Below are 21,362 nucleotides of genomic sequence, written 5' to 3'. Positions count from 1 at the left end.
GGAGACAGTCTGAAATTCTGAATTCTGAACTGAAAAAAAAAATCCATAGTGGACTAGAAAGGAATCTCTGCAGGCAATTGGCAGGACATCTCTGCATGCAACTGCATGTCTTCCAGGCATGCATTGTATTTGTTTTTCTAAAGTCAAAACCCAGATTCTGCAAATTGAAAGACCATATCTAGAGTTACTGAATCCATTTTCACTTACAGTAAGTCCTTTACCAGCACTTTAAAGTGGTAAAAGACAACACAGTGGCTAAAACCTGTATTACTGTCTGAAGGTCCATGTCACTGCCAGAGCAGAACTGCACAAATGGAAAGCATAGCCCCTGGGCTTTAAATTGCTGTGTGACAATACAGACTGCTCCCTTATACATTTACATACATACAGTTTCTCATCAGAAAATACATAGCAAGAATAGAAAATGTCACATCTGACACCACAGTCACATGCACTGCTCTAACAATGTAAAGGGATCACAGAATGGTCTACTTGACATTAAGGCCCTTTTGCACTGATAAAACAAGGTAAAAAAGAAGATCCCATGGCAAGGGCATGCAAAAGGCTGTGTTTCTAGAGATAACGCAGATTTAGTCACCCATCTGTACCTCCATCTTAAGATTTTGAACCTCAAATTTTACATATTACTTTTGTGGCCTTAATAATTTTGAATGAGCATATCTTGTTTTTATTAGGCTACTTTATTTTGCACAGCTAAAAGTCTCATCTCAGCATTCTCAGTCCACAGTAAGCCAGCATCCAGGTTTGAACTGGCTTGCTGAAACCGAATGACAGCTTGATCTGCCACACTGGTAGTTGATAGCTGAAATGAATGTACTTTACCAAAAAGCAAACAAGTAAGAGAGAGATGATTGTACTGTTTTTCCTTCTAGGATATGGCATTGGTCTTCCCCCAAACTCTCCATTAACCTCAAACATCTCTGAACTGATAAGCCAGTACAAGTCCCACGGTTTCATGGATGTTCTGCACGACAAATGGTACAAGGTTGTTCCGTGTGGGAAAAGAAGCTTTGCTGTCACGGAGGTAAGCGATGAATTTGTGTCATGTAAATGGGATTTGCTCAAGTTGCCAATTATTTCCCCTCATTCACAATGTGCAGTAGACATACAGAGATGGGCTGCAGCTGAAGGGAAGCATTAGGCTTCAGGAGCAAGAGATGCTAAGCCCAGCAGTGTTCAGATCTGAGCACAAGAAAAACATCTGCAAGACTGTGCTGCTAAGTTAGGCATGCAGAGCACCCATCAGAGAGCACTTCTGGAGACAAACGGGGCATGTAACTGTGCTGGTTTTGGCTGGGATGGGGTTAACTTTCTTCATAGCAGCTAGTATGGGGCTGTGTTTTGGATTGTGTGGGGCTGTGTTTTGGATTTGTGCTGGAAACAGTGTTGATAAAGCAGGGATGTTTTAGTTACTGCTGAGCAGGGCTCACACAGCACCAAGGCCTTTTCTGCTTCTCACACTGCCCCACCAGTGAGTGGGCTGGGGGTGCACAGGAAGTTGGGAGGGGACACAGCCGGGACAGCTGACCCCAACTGACCAAAGGGATATTCCAGACCATATGACATCGTGTTCAGTATATAAAGCCGGGGGAGGAAGAAGGAAGGTGGGGACATTCGGAGTAATGGCGTTTGTCTTCCCGAGCAACCGTTACGTATGATAGAGCCCTGCTTCCCTGCAGATAGCTGAACACCTGCCTGCCGATGGGAAGTGGTGAATGAATTCCTTCTTTTGCTTTGCTTCTCCGCGCAGTGTTTTTTTGCTCTACCTATTAAACTGTTTTTATCTCAGCCCACGAGTTTTCTCACCTTTACTCTTCTGATTCTCTCCCCCACCCCACCTGGGGGGAGTGAGTGAGCGGCTGTGTGGTGCTTAGTTGCCAGCTGGGCTTAAACCACGACAGTAACGTAGCATTAAAAAAAGTGATCTGGCACACTGTGCAACAAATCTATCTGATTCCACTCAATTATGTGTATCACCATCTACAGGATCTGTCAGTGATTCTGGACCATCTCACACAGGAACGATAGCTAAAATAGCTAACAGAGAACAACAAGAGCAAAAGAAGCAGAGAGAGTGAGAATTTAGTACATCCCACATTTCTAATATAACCCTGACCACTCTCTAACATGGGTGACAGCTACTTTTACCAACGATAGGACTTCAGCATAGAAATGGTCCGCTAAGATACTGTGTTAAGAACAGAAGAGAAGCAGTTCTCACGTCCAAGTAGAACTACAGGAAATGCAAGCAAATCTCCATGGGTTTACGTCCTGGTACCAAATCAGACGAGCTATGCCAGCTTATGGCAGCTGAAGATGTATGCCATTATTTATGAGAAAAAGACTCCTCTGAATGGAACAGCAGTTCTTTGTGAAGTTCCCTAGACTGTCAAGTTAAAAAAGATAAAATACTGAGGAATCAAAAGATCCAGCATGCCTGAAGCCTAGAGCATACACTTTTAGCTCAAGGTGCTCCAAAAGATGTAGGTTATGTGTTCTCACTGGTACAAAACACATAGCTAAAATTATGATATCCCCTCCTCAGACCATTCAGCCAAATATCAAACCATGGCCATTCTCCCCTAAAAAAGAAGTCCAGTTTCCTAGGGCTCTGACTCCTGCCCTTCAGTGGTCACCTGAGCCTCTTTGCAAACCTCTCACTGCTGACTAAATCACTAGAAAAACTGCATTTTTAGAGACAAAGAGAAACTTCATTTGACTGCTTTAATACGTAGATTGTTCAGGTATTTCTGCATCTTTTATTATATTTTTAACTTTTTCATTAAGATTGTGTCAGTGTGAAATAAATTATATTTTAACATCAGACATTCATAGAAGAAAATTCAATTTATTTTTATTCAACTTGTTCAATTCAATTTTTTTTTGTTTGATTAATTCAACACAAGAAAGCACATTTAAACAAAAGTGTGTATTCACTGCTATTTCTGATCTAGCTTATCTGAAAATTACATTATCATCCAACAAGACAGGTATCTGGGGAATTTTCTTTTTAATGTAGCTGACATATCTGTTCCTGACAAGCACTTCATTCAATGACCTCTTGTTACTCTACATTTTAACACAATCTTTTGAATTAAAACTCAGGAAAACTACCAGATGGTAATGGTATTAATTACTACAATTGTCTTAAAACTGAAAACTCTTATAGCAGAGACAAACGTACCTTCTTAGTAATTCCCCAGTGATTAGACATAAGGAGCTTCCTCTGATCATGAGAATCTTACTCCAGTAGCTGTATCCAGGGCTGTATTCTTTGTATTCCTAGAGAAATAGCTAAGACACAGAATCAATTCTAAACATCTTCCAGTTAAAAAATATGGTTTTATTTAGTACTGGTTTTCTCCCAGAATATGTATTTGCTCCTTTAAGCCAGTGATCTCTACAGTGGGGTGCATACAGCCCTTGGGGGTGCGTGAGATGATCCACTGGGTTGCAGGAAGAAAATATTAGCAGTTCAGTAATACACATATATTTATTAAAAAAATTACAAATAAATACACATATATGGGGGTGCATGCTCAAAAAATTACTGATAGAGGTGCACGATCAAAAAAAGTTGAGAGACCACTGCTTTAAGCCTTAGGATCTCAAGACTGTCTCTAGAAACAGGAACTTTTTCTCTGCCATAGTAAATACAGTAATAGAGAAAATAAGCCCTAGCTGCACAAACTGCACAAGGCATATTGTAAAACCAATTGGATTTGTCTTTTTGTAAAGAAAAGCAAAGATGAGCAAAGATAGAATAAACCTTGCATTCAAACTGGAGAGAAAAAAGTCTGATAGGCAGCATGTCATTTTTACAGTTACTCTTCCAAAAGCCCTTTGCAATTTAAAAAATACGAGGAAGGGCCATACCATTTTCCTGCACAGCTATTGCTAGTACATTATCTCTGAGGCAAATCCAGTTCTTTTGCTTCCCTAGATTTTCATTAACTCCTTCATGTTCAGTGATGCAATACTGGTTTCCAGGTAAGCCTTCAAATTCCCTGTGTTCATGGCATGAAAAAACAATGACATGGTTTAAGTACTCAAAGATTCCTCAAGGCCTGCCAACAAGGGGGGAAGAGGTGGGAAAAAAGCTGCTCCAGTCTGAAAAGAAAATTCTTATTCTGTCACATGAATAGTCCAATGGACTTCCTTTTTTCTCAATGTTGAATAGGTTTTAAGCATGGGGTTTTAAGGGAGGTTTTAAGCATGAGGTCACAGCTGGAAGACATGCTGTGCTTTAAAGTAATTCAGTCTTTTGAGTGTAACCTCCACGTGATGGCCAGAAAGGAAGGCAGGTCTAGCTGCTCTGGGGCAGATCTTACTTGATCTTCGATTGTACTAACCCAATATGCAAAACTGAGTTTTTCTTCAGAGGCCAAGGTCTAACAAGCTGGTTCAGGTGACTGAACAGAAGGACTCTAAAAAGTCACTCAGAGACTTTGTCTTTGAACAAATCCTCATGTACCCAAAGGCCTTATGCAATCAGAAAGAGTGAGCAGAAACGAAAGACCACTTGTAATCCTGTGCCATTGTGGGGTAAGCTCTGCCAAGGCCGGACCTTCCTTTTCCTGAACTCTTCTATTTCTACCGCATCTCCCATGAGCATCCCCTCCTCTTCATGCACTCCTTTTGCCCAAGAACTTGCAGATTTTAGAACTGGCAATTTCACAGCCGGGACAAATTTACTGAACTGTCCGCCAAGCAGCGGACACTCTCTAAAGCATAGCTTCCCCATCATTATGTCAAGAAGCACGGAAATTATTCCTGGTCTTATCTCTATGTCAGTTTGTATCCTTTACTCCTGTACAGTCCAGAAATCTCCATTATTTAATTCCATGCCATCAGTCACAGTAACTTTCAACAGATTCACTGAAGTGTAGACAACGTTCAAGGCAGAAGCAGATAATTCATTTTTTAAAAAGTCTCAGCTTCTAAGTGGGTAGTCATTCACACAGATTATATACCAAATTAAGACCCAGCAATTGCCTTTTCATAGCTAGAGTAAGGCTTTTTATTTTTCCGTATCTTTTTGATAAATCTGGTCTGTGACACACTGCACCTGTGAACCAAGAGTAATGACCCAAAAATGGGAATATACGTAGGTGAAATACTGATCAGTATAGCCTTTAAATGCGTGAATATCCATCTTCCTTTTTCGTCATTACCTCTTCAGGCTGTACCTGATTTTAACACCTGCCACTCCTGCCCAACAAGGTTAATTTTTCTTTAGATTTGTTTTGAGATTCATCTTCCTACTCATCATTTTTTTCTTTTACACTGGGAAATTATATTTCCTGTGGCAGAACTCACTGGAAGCTCTTTCCATCTCTCTCTATCTGGCAGCACTTTGCTCATTCTAAATTGCATTTCAAAACAAGGTTGTCTTGGAAAGGCATGATCCAGACTGGGGCTGGAAAATTTGCAGTGACTCCTCAAGCTGAGAAACCAAATAAAGATGAATGTGAAAGTGCAGAAGTCAGAAGGGCTTGACTCCTCTGTTTTGTATGAACCTCTTCAGCAAAAGCACTTGCCCGACATTTTACTCTGTCCGGCACCTATTGTGTCATTCATAGGGGTTGCAGCTAACTCAAACTTGGAATGATTTGCTGCAGTGAATTGCATCTTACCCTCTCTACCACAGGTAATTGCTGGTAGCAGTGGCTGTTCACACGGATTGCTAGTCACTAGCAATATTGCCTGAGTACTCTTGATTTAAAATTGTCATATTCCAGTCTTAGAGGAATTTCTTTGTTGTAAATTTGCTAGAGTCCCTACTCTGAGCAGAGCATAGTGCAGGAGGGAAGGGGGGTTGGCAGAGTTATATTTGCACATATTACATCTGGACATAATCAGTGTCATTCATTTTCAATTTGCATACAATACACTCAGTCTTTCATCCCCCTTGCTGAGGCCAATTGTATGAGGTTCAACAAGGCCAAGTGCCGGGTCCTGCACTTGGGTCACAACAACCCCATGCAACGCTACAGGCTTGGGGACGAGTGGCTGGAAAGCTGCCCTGCAGAAAAGGACCTGGGGGTGTTGGTTGACAGCCGGCTGAATGTAAGCCAGCAGTGTGCCCAGGTGGCCAAGAAGGCCAACGGCATCCTGGCCTGTATCACAAACAGTGTGGCCAGCAGGAGCAGGGAGGTGATCGTGCCCCTCTACTCGGCGCTGGTGAGGCCGCACCTCGAATGCTGTGTTCAGTTTTGGGCCCCTCACTACAAGAAGGACATTGAGGTGCTGGAGCGTGTCCAGAGAAGGGCGACGAAGCTGGTGAGGGGTCTGGAGCACAGGTCTTATGAGGAGTGACTGAGGGAACTGGGGTTGTTCAGTCTGGAGAAGAGGAGGCTGAGGGGAGACCTTACTGCTCTCTGCATCTACTGAAAGGAGGTTGCAGAGAGGTGGGTGTTGGTCTCTTCTCCCAAGTGATTAGTGACAGGACAAGAGGAAATGGCCTCAAGTTGCGCCAGGGGAGGTTCAGGCTGGAGATTAGGAAAAATTTCTTTACTGAGAGAGTGATGAAACACTGGAACAGGCTGCCCAGGGAGGTGGTGGAGTCACCATCCCTGGAGGTGTTCAAGGAATGTGTGGACATGGCATTGTGGGACATGGTTTAGTGGGCGTGGTGGTGTTGGTTGATGGCTGGGCTTGATGATCCTACAAGTCTTTTCCAACCGTAGTGATTCTGTGATTCTGATTCTGTGATACTGTTATTGTCATTAATGCCACTACAGCAGGAGCCAGGCTCCTAGGACTTTGCCCTCCAGCACATTAGCTCCACCCAAGCTCAGGAGAGACTGCAAATTCCTTCATTCTGTAGTATTTTTGGAACCAAAATACAGTGAATTGGCAGCTTTGCAACTTTCTGCTCATGGTACTGAAACAGCTACAGCACTAAGCCACTATGACAGCAGGCAGGGTGGATAGCCTGAACAGGCAAGCTGCCTGTCAATTAGCAGTGGTTTTGACTGTTCAGACCAGGCAGTAATGATCAGGGCAGGGTGCCGAGGAGATGAGTTGGCACACCACAGTTTCTGAAGACAATATGAAAGAGAAGAGCCCCTCCTGATCCAGGGAGTAGTCAGGCTTTGGAAAAAGCTAACTATGCGTACAGACTGTTTCATAGCTTTTAAGCTGTATTTTAAAAATGTTACTGTTGAAACTGTTTCTTTTATTTCCCTTGAAAGGCTTGTATATTCTCCATTCACAATTGTCACAGGACAACTGAAGCTCTAGAATTTAGAGACTGATTTGCACATAGAACTGGCAGTTCAATCAGATAACAACCAATACATGGAATAAAAAACCTATATATTGTTACATAACAGTATCCCAACTATTAATACCAACAACTTACTGATGGTTCACATAAACAGTATCTAACCTGACATTTACAATAACAATACATGCAAGCACGCAAACGACACCAGCCCAAACTGACCCCATTACTGCAGACCCACCACTTTGCACAGGTGGTGACGCTGGGGAAGGCACAGCGCTGCGCACCTCCTGATGGTGCCTGAGGGAGAGGTCCATGCTGCTAATGGTGGGGATCGGTCATTGACCATGGGCTTCCATCTGATCCAGGACAGGCACACAGTGAAGACATAGTCCTTTCATCCTCTCTTCTTTTCTGGGATCCACTGACGGCTCTTCTCTGGAGTCTTTGAAGGAACTTGCTCGAACTTGACCTGCCATGGCTTGTGCCTGAATTGGTGATCTTTGGCCTCGGCATCACCCAGAATGCACAATCAGACAGTGCCTCATTCGTCTTGACGTGATTTTATCCAGTTGTCATCCAGCAAATTGTGCCTTTCTGCTCTGAGTTTTGCTTAGTCTCTGTAAAGGTCAACAGTTAGTTTCCTTTTTCATTATACCAATCACCTGACAACTCACAGTTTTCTAGCCATTACCCTGAAGCTGTGGTTTATGTGCTTGTCTCTGGTGCAGTGCGGGTGTCAAGAGAAGAAAAAGATTTATTACAAAAGGAAGTATTTTTCAAGATCTGTGCAAAACTCTTCACAGCAAGAGGGGAAAGGAACTTGTCTTGCTAATGCGAGACAGTGATTTGCAGTATCTTAAAATTTGGCACTTGAAACCCTAAAGCCACGGTCACTGGTCTTTGCTAAGGATAATCTCCCCAAAGAGATTAAATATATACTACTTCAATGCTGCCACTTCTTTGAGAGCACAGAAAGCCATAAGGATGAATAATAAATAAATAGATAACGGTCTCTGCAGCTACAAGAAGTGCCATGATCTGGAGACAGGGAGAGGTTTTAATACTATTTAGTTACCTAAATACAAGCATCAGCATCAGTCAGATTTTGAAAACCTACTGAGATGATCAAATGAGTTTAGAAATCTGCCCTTCATATCCATTTATCCCTAGTAAAGCTGGAAGTAATTCCTTCTTCACAGAGGTGCTACAAAATTTAACTTCCTGATCTCAGCAAAGCTTTTTAAAATCTTTGAGGGAAAAATGCTATAAAAAGGATAGCTTATTATTGTAGCTAATACACACATGATACCCCTGTCTAGTGTTTGGGTTCAGCAGTGTGCAGCACCAATACCTGTGCTGTGCTGTCAACCTGCAAAGTATCCACAAAAATCTCTAGAGGCTTCTAATTAGTCAAAGCTGGACCATAGGTGTATTTGATGGCTTATTCGCTGCTCTCAGTACAACCAGGGAGAGTAAAGCATTTACAATCTCTTGTAGTAACGAGTAAAGCAGGAGTTTTGCCCATGAAATCCAATAATGAAATCACTGAGTGCTGTTTTTTGTCTCTGCTCCCCCCTTCACAGAGAACGCAAATATCAAACTTTCTTCTCTGCATCTCCTTCTTCCTTTTCAAGGCTCAAATTAAAAGCATGTAACTACAGAGGAGATGGCAGGAAATGTTCAGGTAGGAATTGCGGATATGGGTTGATAAATCAGAAAAGTCTCTCCAAGGATATATGAAAAATGCAGGTACCTCCACTTCTGGTTTTGTATTTGTTGGTTGTCAGAAATTGCCAATTTTCCAATTTGCAAGTGGCAGATAACTTAGAGGCTGTTGCCAGTGTAGAGCTTAGCACCCAGTAGCTGTAATCATCACAGGGTTAACTATGGTTGCTTATTGCATCAGAACCACCACATGGGCACCACATGGCCTTCTCCTAAAACGCAGGGAGCTACCTCCTGAATTTATGATTACAAAGTTGGAGCAAGGACTGTATTTTTATCCTGTGTTAATAGAGAATACACCACATTATGGGCTTTTACTCCTTATTAAAAAGGAAAACAAGAAGAAAAAAAAAAAAAGAAAGAAAAGAAAACATTACAGTAGAGAAAGTCATCAGTTGGTTTTCTATTGCCAGCAAAGACCTAACACACACATGCTCCTGACCCCTACCACTTCAGCAGAGAAGAAAGCAGTGATACAGAAAATCCAGTTTATTGCTGCTCTTTCCAAATATATTCTATACATGCACCTACAAATATAGACACAAACTACAAAATAATATAGTAGAGCTGCTGCTCTGAGACTGATCAGCATGAAGCTATGAAAATGAGAGGTGCCTCTATTAGTTGGTTTCCTTTATTACTGAGCATGTGTGTGTCTACAGTAATTATGAGCAGCTGACAAATTGCCTTTTTACAATGGTATGTAAATGTGCTGATATTGCTATAAATAATCACTCCATACACTGCAAGAGACACTGCTAATTATTTCTCCCCTACCTTGTTTCCCCACTTAATTTAGTCTCAAAAATTTCCCTCTACTGTGCAGCCTTTATCAGGCAGCTCTTTCAATGCGTTATCTTCTTTATTGCTAGATGAAATATTATTGATGCTTTGGTTTGGCATTTCCTTTCCTAGGAAAAGATGTCTTGTTTGGGACAATTTCAAAAGCTATCCATTACATGTGAAAAATGCATCTGAGATGCCAGTGCTGGAATTTCTTTCACCTGTTTCCAGAGAAGGTAGAAAACTATTCTGCAGAGCTGACAGGACAGTGAGCCAGACCCTCATCAGCATAAATCAGAGCAGCTTTACTGAAGACAAGGGAGTTATTTTTCATGTAAGGAGCTGGCCAGGTGTTCTCTCTGCAGCAGTACTGGAGTGGCATCCAACACCGACCGCAGGCTGGAGGAGACATCTCGCACATGCAGGAATCCCCAATGGAATTGCCACTGTGTCTCATTTTTTATGACTATTTTGAACAGCTAGATTTTTATCATATTCCATTAAACCTAGTTCCCGTTCTCAGAGCAATATAAATGTTCCCTACCATACAGCAACCTGACACTAGCAGATCAGGGCTCCTTACTGATCTCCCCTGCCTTTGGGGACTTCTACATTACTTCTGAAGTAGCTAAGCAAAAGGACCTTCACCCAGCTGATTCGCTAGTTCCTGCCACCAAGGGAGTTTAAGGCAATGCCCACCCGTAGACTGTTACGATGTATGACACAAAACAGCAGTAGCCTGGGAACATATATATATATATATATAGGTGTGTTCTTCAGATGAATGAGCAAATTATACCTTTTTATTCTATTTCTCATTCAATTTATTCTTATATTTACTGTTAACTCTGTATCTCTAAGGAAATTGTTTCATACTTGCCCTTGAACGTTCTTTTTGGAAAGCAAGTGATTTGCGTTAATGCTTCTTGGACAATTAGCAAAAGCACATTTAACCTGTATGTTCAGCTAGTATGGATAGCAGTCTTTTTGCTTCCTACAGATACTTATATATGCAGAATTCAGAGATAAGCCATATTGAGGTCTTGGCTCTAAAGACCTCTGAGAAAAATGTCAGGCATGGGGCCTCATTCTGCTTTTATGCTACCTGGGCTAAAAGTTGGGCTTCACTGCTAATTAAAAGAAACAGGCCACGTAACACAGACCTCCCGTCAAACACTGGTTTTACCACCAGTCATTTTTGTGTCATCCTCCTGTTCCCCTAACTGGAAGGACAAAGCATGGGACAAAAGGCTCTTGCTAACAAGAAATTCCAATGCTGAGAGGGAAGTTTTGCTTTTAGGTTGAACTGATGCACTCTCAGCATCAGAAAACCCTTGTGCCAAGACTCTGACACCCTTCTACCCCAGAATCACTCTATTGTGGTTTTCCATTTTCCTTTCCAGGTTGCAGTAAGTTTCTTTACAAATTGCTTTTACAGCCCCATTACACCCTTCAACACCCTTGAAGTGTTTATTCACTGGTACAGAAATTCTCTTCCCAAAAATTCTGCTCAGTGTGCTTTGGGGCAAGCAGATTGATTTTGGCAGAGAACCCCCAAAGTAAGAGCTCATTGCCAGTGCCACATTCAGAAGCTGTAACTCTTCTAGATTGCTGAAGCTCTGTTCTTGTTAAAAATCTGTGATGTGCTACCTCATATCATTGTGTTTTAAAGAACAGAAATCAAATATGAAAACCAGAAGAGAGAAATACTGCTCACAATCACCCAACAAAACTACACAAAGGGACTTCCAAGCCTTCAACTTCAATGGACTCATCACTAATCAACTCTTTGGCTTAAAATGACCTCATAACAAGACTTTTCAAACATTGTGATTTATCTTTCAACTAAACCCAGTTTATTTTCTGGAGTACAAAGCTATAGTCATACCAAAGCACAATCCCTACCACCACCCACCCACCAAACTAACAACAAACTGAAGGAACACACAGGGCAGTTATCCAGGGTGATAGCATCCCAGATACCATCTCCTGACACACAACCCTACCCAAGCAATTTTCTGTTCCTTGTTTTTCTGACATGGGGAATAACATTCTGTAATTGAAAGGCACAAGTAGAACTTGTATTCTTGGAAATATTTTCAAAGTAGTCTGTGGGCAGTAATTATTAGCAAGAGTTTTTAGTTATTGATAAACTCAGAATTGAGTTATGGAGGCATGAGGATAAAGGTACTAAGATTATACATAACATGCAAACCTGACCCACTCATTTTGGGTCAGGTCTTTGTGGTACAGATTGCTGCTGCACATGGTTTCTTGGTCTTCAAACATGATTAATGTCAGTAAGTCTCAAAGTAATTAAAGGCTTCCTACCCTACATGAAAAGGGTTGGTCAGCAGAAGAATGTGAGAGTGTTCCTGTTTTTCATAATTGCAGTCAGGATTCCTAACAAACACAATTTCAGTCCTGTTAATGTAAGGAGTGGAGAGGTGCCATGTTTGTGCTACTACTTCAAAACATTTTCTCCATGACCTTCCATCAAGGGTAAAGCACAAAAAGGGGAAGTTAATGATCAATTCCCAGAAAATATGAACAGTTGGTCTTAGCTCACTGCTGATGAAGGACTTGCTCTACAGGTCATTGACTGTATTCTGTCAAGCAGTATTTGCTTTTACAAATGCAAAGCCACCACAAATACTCAATTCTCGTACGTGTTTAACACTTAATCTCATTAGGGAAACAGCACGCCGAAAAAAAATTCCCTGGTCTTTGACTGATTCTCATTCCCATGACAGGTCCTTTGCTTTCACTGAACACCGAGCTTTCTGCAGCACAGAAACGCTTTGTTGTGAACAGTATCCAGACTATTCTGCAGTATTTCACCCACTGTGTATTCAGTCAGACCGTATTTCCAAATGAGAAAACAGAAGCATCTGTTAAAATATGCTAACAGCCTACTTCATTAACTTCCCCTTTTGATTTTATTCACAGACGCTGCAAATGGGCATCAAGCATTTTTCTGGGCTCTTTGTGATGTTGTGCATTGGGTTTGGCTTGTCCATTCTTACTACCATTGGGGAACACATCGTGTACAGACTGGTCCTGCCACGAATCAAGAAGAAATCCAAGATGAAGTACTGGCTTCATACAAGTCAGGTACGTATTCAGAAGTAACTCTGTGAAGGTCGTATGGCTGATTAAGAAAGCCTGGACAAGAACAAGGTGTAAAAGGTTGTAAGAGCTCTGATGATTGGTATCTGAAGTATGACAGCAGCTTCTGGAATTTGAAGAGGCTTACTTAATGATGAAATGAGAAGCACAGAGGAAATGGTTCAAATATTCACAATTGCAAAGCCTACAGAAGGGACCTTTCCATTTGCACTTGTAACCTTGCAACTCTTTTGGACACCAGAAGCAACAGTGTTGTTACCCTGAACTGGCTAACCAGTATTTTATCCCACTGTTATAGGCTCCCAAACTTTTGATGCATGTAGGAAGTGCTGGGTAACCTCCTTCAATATTCTAGGGAAAATAATGGAAGAAAATTGCACTAGGTGTTTGCTCTAAAGGAAGAGGTTACTTTGCAGCAAAAGGTACAAAAAGGAAGAGCTATTGCTTTAAAGCAGCACAGTGAAAGAGATCTGTTAGAAAATAACGAAGTTTGCCAAGATCCACTTTTTTTCTGAGGAATTCTAACACCAAGGATTGTGTGCAACCTATTTATCAAGGCTTCACATTGCCCTTCCTTGGGAAACTATGGGAAAATAAATCTGTTGTAATGACAAAGCACGGACATTGCTTCTATCCGTGAACGTGCAAAATAATTTATGCTCAAGTCCATCACACAAAGCCCAAATTGTTTACCTATTTATGGAGCTATTCTTAATCTTGCTTTTACTAATTTATTTTCTTCTTTTCCCTCTAGAGATTACATCGTGCTCTGAACAGTTCATTTATTGAGGACAAACGCCAGCCAAAGACAAAACCAGTAGAAAAGAGGTAGGAGGTTCTACATGCCTTAAAACACGAACTACAAAAACTACTTTGAAATTAAGTATGTTGTGTCTGGATATCTACTTATGGATCTAACACAATCCAAAGATTATAGAGCCAAAATAAAAAAAAAAGAAACAAGATAGAAGTGACAAGGGAGGGAGGCAGAAATTAATTAATTGTTTCCAATAGAAAGTATTAAATGTAGAAATTTTGTTCTTTCATGATTTCGCATACAGCTAATAAAAGCGCCCCCATTCTAAAGACAGGCTTTGCAGTTTTTTAATTCTGCTGCCCTTGTTTTTAGGTAATTAATTACTCACATAATAAAGCACTGGCAGATAACTAGGGCCCTGTGAGACAGCTTCTCAGTGAATGAGAGATCAGGCAGTATATATGTTAGAAACTTTTTCAGCTTTCTTATTTTTTAGAATGAGAAATAGGAAAGCTGAGAAGAGGAAAATTCACTGCTTTCAGAAACCTTTGTCTCAAACAACTCTAGTTGGAGGAAAAAAGTAGGTAACAACCTTGTCTTGTTTTCATAGCCTATGTCCTCTGAAGAGGAGACAATCTTATCTATAGCTACCAGGAACACAAGGCAGTTTATTAAAACTATACATTTGCTCAGTAACTCAAAACTATTAGTGCACTTTTTAAAGACACAGACAGCTGTATTGCTTTTCTACAGGTAAGTTCAGCCATAGATTATAGAAAAGAAATGTCTTCCAGGCTGTTGCTAGATATTTGGCATGACTAAAACCCATGTATGTAAACGCATGTTGTATTTAGTTTGTCATTCCTGCACTAAAGGCAGCAAATGTAGGAAGTAAACATCTATAAGCTTCTAGACTGCCTATATACAAACAAGCATATAGAAGCACATGCAAGTAATCTCCTCTGTTCATTCTTTCATCTTACTGCCCCACAAAACCCCATAGTGTAGCACCTCCTTGCACACAGCAACTCCTCGCTTTTGATCTTTGAACAGCAGTACCAGGAGCTGACTGGTGCAAAACATTTCCTCCTCCTACACGCTCCTCGCTGGGTGGTAGCGTTCACACTCCCACAACCTGAGGCATTAACTGAGCCCAAGGGAGAGTCTGTCAGAGGAGGGAGCTCTCTGTATCTTTGATGATACAAAAAGCACCAGCTGAACTATTTGCCAGATATTGAGCAGTGCAAAGAATTCATAACATAAGGAGATGGCCTTAAGTCCCATTGAGAATGGCTTAGAAGAAGAACCACACAAATATTCTTTCAACATTGAGAGTGAAGATGCGCTGCTGCCAAAAAACTTCTGCCCACACAGCATCCAGTCCATGTGTGTGCCTGCACACCCATGCACTGTCCTTGCTCTTCTCATGGTCTGAGCTGCACTTTGCACAAATTATGGTGAATTTAACTCTAGACACCTAGTAGCATGGTGCCCAGCTTGTCATGAACACTGATGTGGCAAGGTATGACCCAGGGCTCTCAAATCAATTATATTATTACACTTTCTTTTATTCCTGTTGGGGACTGTGGAATTATTAAAAGCACTGAGATACAGAAAAGGGTGGAAAGAACTTGTATTATGCTACTGCTATTTCCCTCAGGGAAGAAAATACACTGTTTTTTTCAGGTTGGAACTTTCCAAAAACTAGGAGCATCAACATCAGTGGCCAAATTGTGAAGGGTTTCATTTACGTGACAAAACTTGACTGTTAACTCTGGCCTTTGTTAAAACTACCTGCCCAGAACCCCAGACAAAAGCACCACCGCCAGCAGCAGTAGAAGCTATGTCAGTTACTAACACTTACCAAAAAGCTGTGTTTTGATTTGTGAGACGAAAGAAAAAATGTATCAGAAATTATGGATTAATGATATGACTCTAGGAAATATTTGCAAAACAGCATCTCTTCAGAGGGCTGCAGCTTCTCTGAAACATGCACTTATGCTCCAAGGCAAGCTGGTCGCACTGGCTGCCCAGAACCCTGGGAACCACAGGCTCTGCAGAGCTACACAGCAGGGAGACAGCTTGGGGCACCACAGCCCCTTGTCAGTAGTTCTGCTCTTTGCTAGGTGACCTTTTTTGTCTGGACTACTCTGTGGAAATGCAGCACGGTGGCCTTCTGCTCTAGACCCTGGAAATGCTTTGCTAAGTTTCTACTTGCCCAGGCTAATCCTATTGCCTGTCAGAAACATGCTTAAGGGGTACTTGTTTGTTTTCATCTCTTCAGGGGATTAACATAATTGCATCACAAAACACACATCCAGTTTAGCACAAGGCTTGAGAGTCTTCCTGTCTTTTATTTTGAAGTATCAGAAAATCACTGATCTACACAACAATGAACAACCCTACATACATGTCCCTGCCGGGGATCCCTGAGCATGACCCAGGCTGGGGCTGCCACTCCTGCCTAAAGCCTCCCCTCCTCCCTGTCTGCCATCCCATCTTTTTGAAAACACTCCTGATTGCCACCTCCTCTAAAGAAATTTCCACTTTCCAACTTCCTTCTCTGCAGGCAGGTGAGGAAAGTATCTACTCCCAGCTCCGGAGTCCTCCTGAAACCAACTGTTCTCAGCAATCCCAATCCTGAAATGTTAATCCTCTTCCTTAACCTCCCCATTGGTAGCTCACACTAATAGGTGTTTTGTCAAAGGATACTCACAGAAGACCTCTATGATGGAGCTGTTTTAACAGCAACTACTTCAGAGTTTCAACCTGTTTGTAAAATGAATGCGCACAGATTTAGCCAAAAGGTAAAGCAGGTAGGAAAGCCAAGCTCCTCTGCCACAACAGCAAACTCCATGCTTCCTATGTTCCACTTGGAATTGGAGGCCACAGGGTGCTTCTCTATTCAGGAGAAACCCTGGGAAACACCCTGATTTGGGAGGGCTGCAAAGTGAAGTTCTCAAGAAAAAGGGAAAAGGTTCTCTGGAATAAAAATATTTTGGAAATACTTTTCTGGAGGAAAACATTGAAGCATTTGAAAAAGTTTCCCAAATGGGAATTTCTCCCCCAACATGAAAACTCCAAATTCTGTTTATTTTGCCAGGAAGCTCATGTCTGTGCATTGCAAGGTTTGGATACACTTCATGTCCACCACCCAAAGTGCAAGAAGCTGCTCCACAAGACTTCGAGTCCAAAGGGCATGCTTTCCCCTTCATCTCTCCACACCAACTCTAGGCAACCTCTTTCCACCTCCATGGGTGCAAATGCCCAAGCTAGCACAGAGTACTAACACACAAAGGACTAACGCTATAATGAACTTAGGACATTGCAACCACAAAAGCTTTCAGAAGGCTTTGGAAGAGGACTCACATTCTCCTGAGCTGGAGTTGAGAGGACTGTAATTTCATAACTAACAAAAAAAAAGTTTTGGGGAAGATGAATTTCAGGATTCTGTTCTAGTCTCTGCTATGGTTTAATCACAAAAATTTGGCCATTTACATTCATGATTTGTGCTTCTCAAGAAAAATAATGCCAAGGATAAAGCAATAATATTTCTATGTAATTCATAACAGCAGCATCATATTTTTCCAGTAGTATGGCTCAGAGGGGAGGGTTGCATACACACAAGAGCAGGTTCTGATTTCTTACTAACTCTTACATATCTCTTCAGGTCCCATGTAGGAAACAGCCAGCATGCTGTGTGGAATACAGCCAATCTGGGCAACTGTCACCGGAAAAAATATATCTGCACCGATGAAGGGCAAAATGAGGTGACAGTCCGACAGCACCAAGACATGCCCCTGCCCCAGGTGAGGAGAGAGACTCCAGCTTCCTTAGCAACCAACGGGAAAGCAGAGTCCCTCAATATTGCTAGGACCTCAGTGATGCAAGAGCTTACGGAGCTGGAGAAGCAGATCGAAATCATCAAGCAGGAGCTGCAACTCGCCATGGACAGGAAATCAGAGCTGGAAGAGTATCAGAGGACAAACAGGACTGCAGAGCCCTAGGCCAGCATACCTGGGCCCTTTCCCCTTCTCCTTCTTTCTCCCCTTCCTCTGTAAAATTTGTAACACACTTTTGTAATGCCAGAAAGAGGTGCAAAAATAAAGCAGGCAATATGCTCTTCATGAGAGCAGAATTGCAGCAGCCCATAGCCACTGCCACCCTCCCGAGTTCTCCTCCTTTCATAAAAAGTTTCTCATTCTCCTGGCAAACATCAGCCATTCCCAAGGGACTGGAGAAACAAGGAACATCCAAACAGCGATAGTTCCTGGTTCCTCCACTTGACAGTACAGTGAGGTTCTCACTTTTTTAACCCTTTCTGTGCATTAATTCAAAAGAAAGAAAAAAAAAAAAAGAAGGAAATCTAAACTGCTCATTGGAAGCATGTTCCTTGTTGGTATGTTTTTGTTGCAATATCTATGGGTCCAGTCTCCGTTCATGCTAAGGCTCCTTATGGTTGCCTCATTACATCAGGTGTTAGTTCTGTGTTGGCAATCCCTTCCCTCCTGGCACCGGCTGTGGTTTCACGAGACAAATTCTTGGTGGCAATCCCAGTACACACCATTCCTTCAGCTCTGTCAGCACAAATGCAGATGTGGCTGCTCTGACTGTGATAAAGGAACTCACCCAGCTTAAAAATAACTTAGCAAAAACCAAACCACCACCTCTGTCTGCTTCTGAGCCCAGGTTTGGCTTCCACTCCCACCCAGAGAGAAGCCACGCAAACAGCTGCACCAGCAGGTGTGAGGGGATGGGTTCATGGTGGCACAGAGCAAGGATGAGAGGAAGGGAGGGGTGGCAGTACTGTAAATCTGTATTTACTGCCGAAGGTAAAGTATTCACCAATGTGAAACTTCTTCCTTAATATTCTCTGTCTTCAGTTGACAATAAGGTTCTTTCTCATAGCCAAAGTGACATAAAGGGGCTCTGGTCCATGATTTACTCTTGACACCAAGCTCCCACCAAAGTCAAAGGGAGTCACCAAAGCCTCCCCGTGGACGAGGGCTCACTGTGAAGGAGAACAAGAGTTGCGGTTTCAAAAAGCAATGTACTGAGTGGAGCTCCCTCCCACCTGAATGATAAGTAGAGGGGAAGGAAGGGTAAGCTGTTCAGCATCTGAATAAATACTGCATCAACTCAACTGACTGTGTTATTTAAACAGGATTTCTATGAATTTTTAAACAACACTTCCCAACACATCCCATATTACAGAAAAAAAGAACGTTTAGAATACTGTCAGCATTAACTCTTGTCTCCCAGATACATCACCAAAATAATTTTTACCCTCCCTGTGTCTCCAGCCACCTGCATGAATGTTGCCAGGGATGACGTTCTCACCAGGCATGGTTTAAAGGCTATAGGCAGATCTAAAACTGTATTTTGGGGTTTGAAAAAAGGCATTCTACCTTTTTGCACCTTTAACCTTTGCAAAACACTTGCAAATGAAAAGCTCTGCACGGACCACTGAAAGCTGATAGCAGTGATACCCATTCTACTTAGTCTCATCAAGCATAGTTCATATTCTATTCCCAGCTCAGTCCTTGGCCTCTGCTTTTGGGCAGCATGTGTGTCTGCTTCTTTAAATACAGACAGTAACACAGGAAAGAGTAATTAGGACATGAAACAGTAAAGTGGGATCCAGAGCCCTGCACATGACATAGGTATGAAAGACCTTGGGTGTCCCTTCTTTCCTTGCTCCTGACAAGCTAGATGACTACAGGCAAGTCACAGGTTGCTTTTGTTGCCTTCCCTTACTCTCCCACCCTCATTTAGATAATCAGCTTTTTGTGTAGCATCCAGTACCTTACAACCTCCAACATCATTTAGTTAGAACAGATTAACACTGCTGTTTTTATTATGAGACAAACACTAGGAAAGAACTATTTCAGACCAATTTTATCACTCTGTTTATCAACAGTTTATGTCCTTACCTCTACATGCATAAGCCAAGAAAAAGATTTTTAAAAAAATTGAAAATGCTTACAAATTAAACAAAAATGTATGTTTTAGTTCAAAGTTCCAATTCAAACACCCAATCTTTTAATAAATAACCCTTCATTTTAAAACAAAAATTTAAGTGAAAAAATGTCAACCACCTAATAATTAATGTTAACCAAAAATCTGTATTTCTAGTGGGTGCCTTAGGGGCTACAACCATATCAAATGCAGAATAGGGATTGCTCCAAATTAGTGCAGCACCAACTACAAGCCTTTTGGGAGAAGATCCAAGTCATTATTGCCCAACAGAGACACATTTTGGCATGTTAATGTTTTTTTATTCAACTATTGCTCCAGCCTGATCCCACAGGAGACAGAAAAAAAGACTGCCATAGCTTTCTCTGGGATGGGGAGTATCGCACACATCAATGCCTGCAGACTGCATAAGGGGGTGGAAGATTAACTTTGACAAGAAGATGCACTGGAGACTGTAGATGAGGCTTTTTCTTTGTTTACACTTACTCTGGCTCAGACACTGAATTTAGACAGATTTTTGATAAAGAATATTTGCCACCCTTTCCCTTCTTTCACCCCAAAATACTTCTAGTCTTGATAAACTTTTAATTATTTCCACTCATTCTGCAAGTCAAAACAGACCATCTAAAATGTTCTGTTTCTCAATGTTTAAATTATAAGTAAAGGGAGAAATTTAGTCACTTCCAAAATAAGCTTTATAGACTTCCTGAGCTTAAAATATTAAAATAAGAAAATGCATTTTTCTTGGTGAGGAAAGAGGAAATAGGAGTTTCCAAACCTCATGAGTGAAAAAAATCCAGACCGTTTCAAGTGTTTGTTTCCTACCGTGACCAGAGTGAACCCAACACTGCCAAAAACAGTGACAAGTTTCAAGCTTGATTTTCAGTAGAAAGGTGATATGACTTAATAACTGGGAAAGTGTAAAGGGGCTTTGCACCTCTAAAAGGGCTGTTTAATTCAGATTGTTGGTCACAGCTGTAAAAGGATGTCTGCTGTTATAGCAAAGCTGTTTGAAGATCCAGACAATGTTTTTTGGTGACCCAGGTCCTGGTTTTGATGAACAAGCATTTGTACCACAAAAATCTACCATCAGCATTAGTATTCCTAACGCACTGTTCTTTCTCCAACTTGATGTCACAAACTGTAATTCCAGTGAAAGCAGAGAGGGTTCTGCCTTCATTTCTTCCACACACGCTGTAACAGCACTTCAGGCATACCACAAACTCTCAGCATCCCAGCTTCCCCTTGCAAAGATAGTCTTGTGTTCCTTCTCACTTTTCAGGGTTCTTAATAATGTAAAAGGTTTAATTCCTATTTTCTGAATGTTTTCAGGAAGATAAAAATAACAATGCATACTATAAGACAGTCTGTAATTAATTGCTTTCACTTTACTATTGTTTCTATTATCTCCTACAGTGAATACAGGAAGGTAATACAGATTTTATGATTCAGGGAAGTGACACAGGTGAGAGAAACCTCTGACAGTTGCACCTTCCAAGAAAACTTAAGTTTACAGGAAAAACACTATGCCCTATGAAGGAATGTTGTAAATAAATGACTTTGCATGTTTATTTTAGGAGCAGACGTCAAATATAGCCTTGCACTATAGGAAGTACAGAGACTATAACCTATGCCATGTCATTTCACGAAATTCCCAATGCCCATGACAAAATGACTGCATAAATAATCCAGCATCTTGGCCCTTCTGTTGTGTCAGGAATAAGGTAGTGAAGATGCAGC

General features: G+C 41.5%; 1 protein-coding gene across 1 annotated transcript in view; it reads left to right on the top strand.

Moving 5' to 3' along the window:
* GRIN3A (glutamate ionotropic receptor NMDA type subunit 3A) overlaps positions 1-17,653 on the top strand; it is a 72,435-nt gene extending 54,782 nt beyond the window's left edge. Inside the window, exons 6-9 of the mRNA XM_059833969.1 lie at positions 894-1,045; positions 12,710-12,874; positions 13,644-13,717; positions 17,317-17,653. Of these exons, the coding sequence (XP_059689952.1) occupies positions 894-1,045; positions 12,710-12,874; positions 13,644-13,717; positions 17,317-17,653 (728 nt within the window). The remainder of the gene's footprint in view (positions 1-893; positions 1,046-12,709; positions 12,875-13,643; positions 13,718-17,316) is intronic.
* The last annotated feature ends 3,709 nt before the right edge of the window (positions 17,654-21,362 follow it).

Source organism: Gavia stellata, chromosome Z, assembly GCF_030936135.1.
Source record: "Gavia stellata isolate bGavSte3 chromosome Z, bGavSte3.hap2, whole genome shotgun sequence".
NCBI classification, from domain to species: domain Eukaryota; kingdom Metazoa; phylum Chordata; class Aves; order Gaviiformes; family Gaviidae; genus Gavia; species Gavia stellata.
This window is presented reverse-complemented; position numbering and strand designations above follow the sequence as displayed.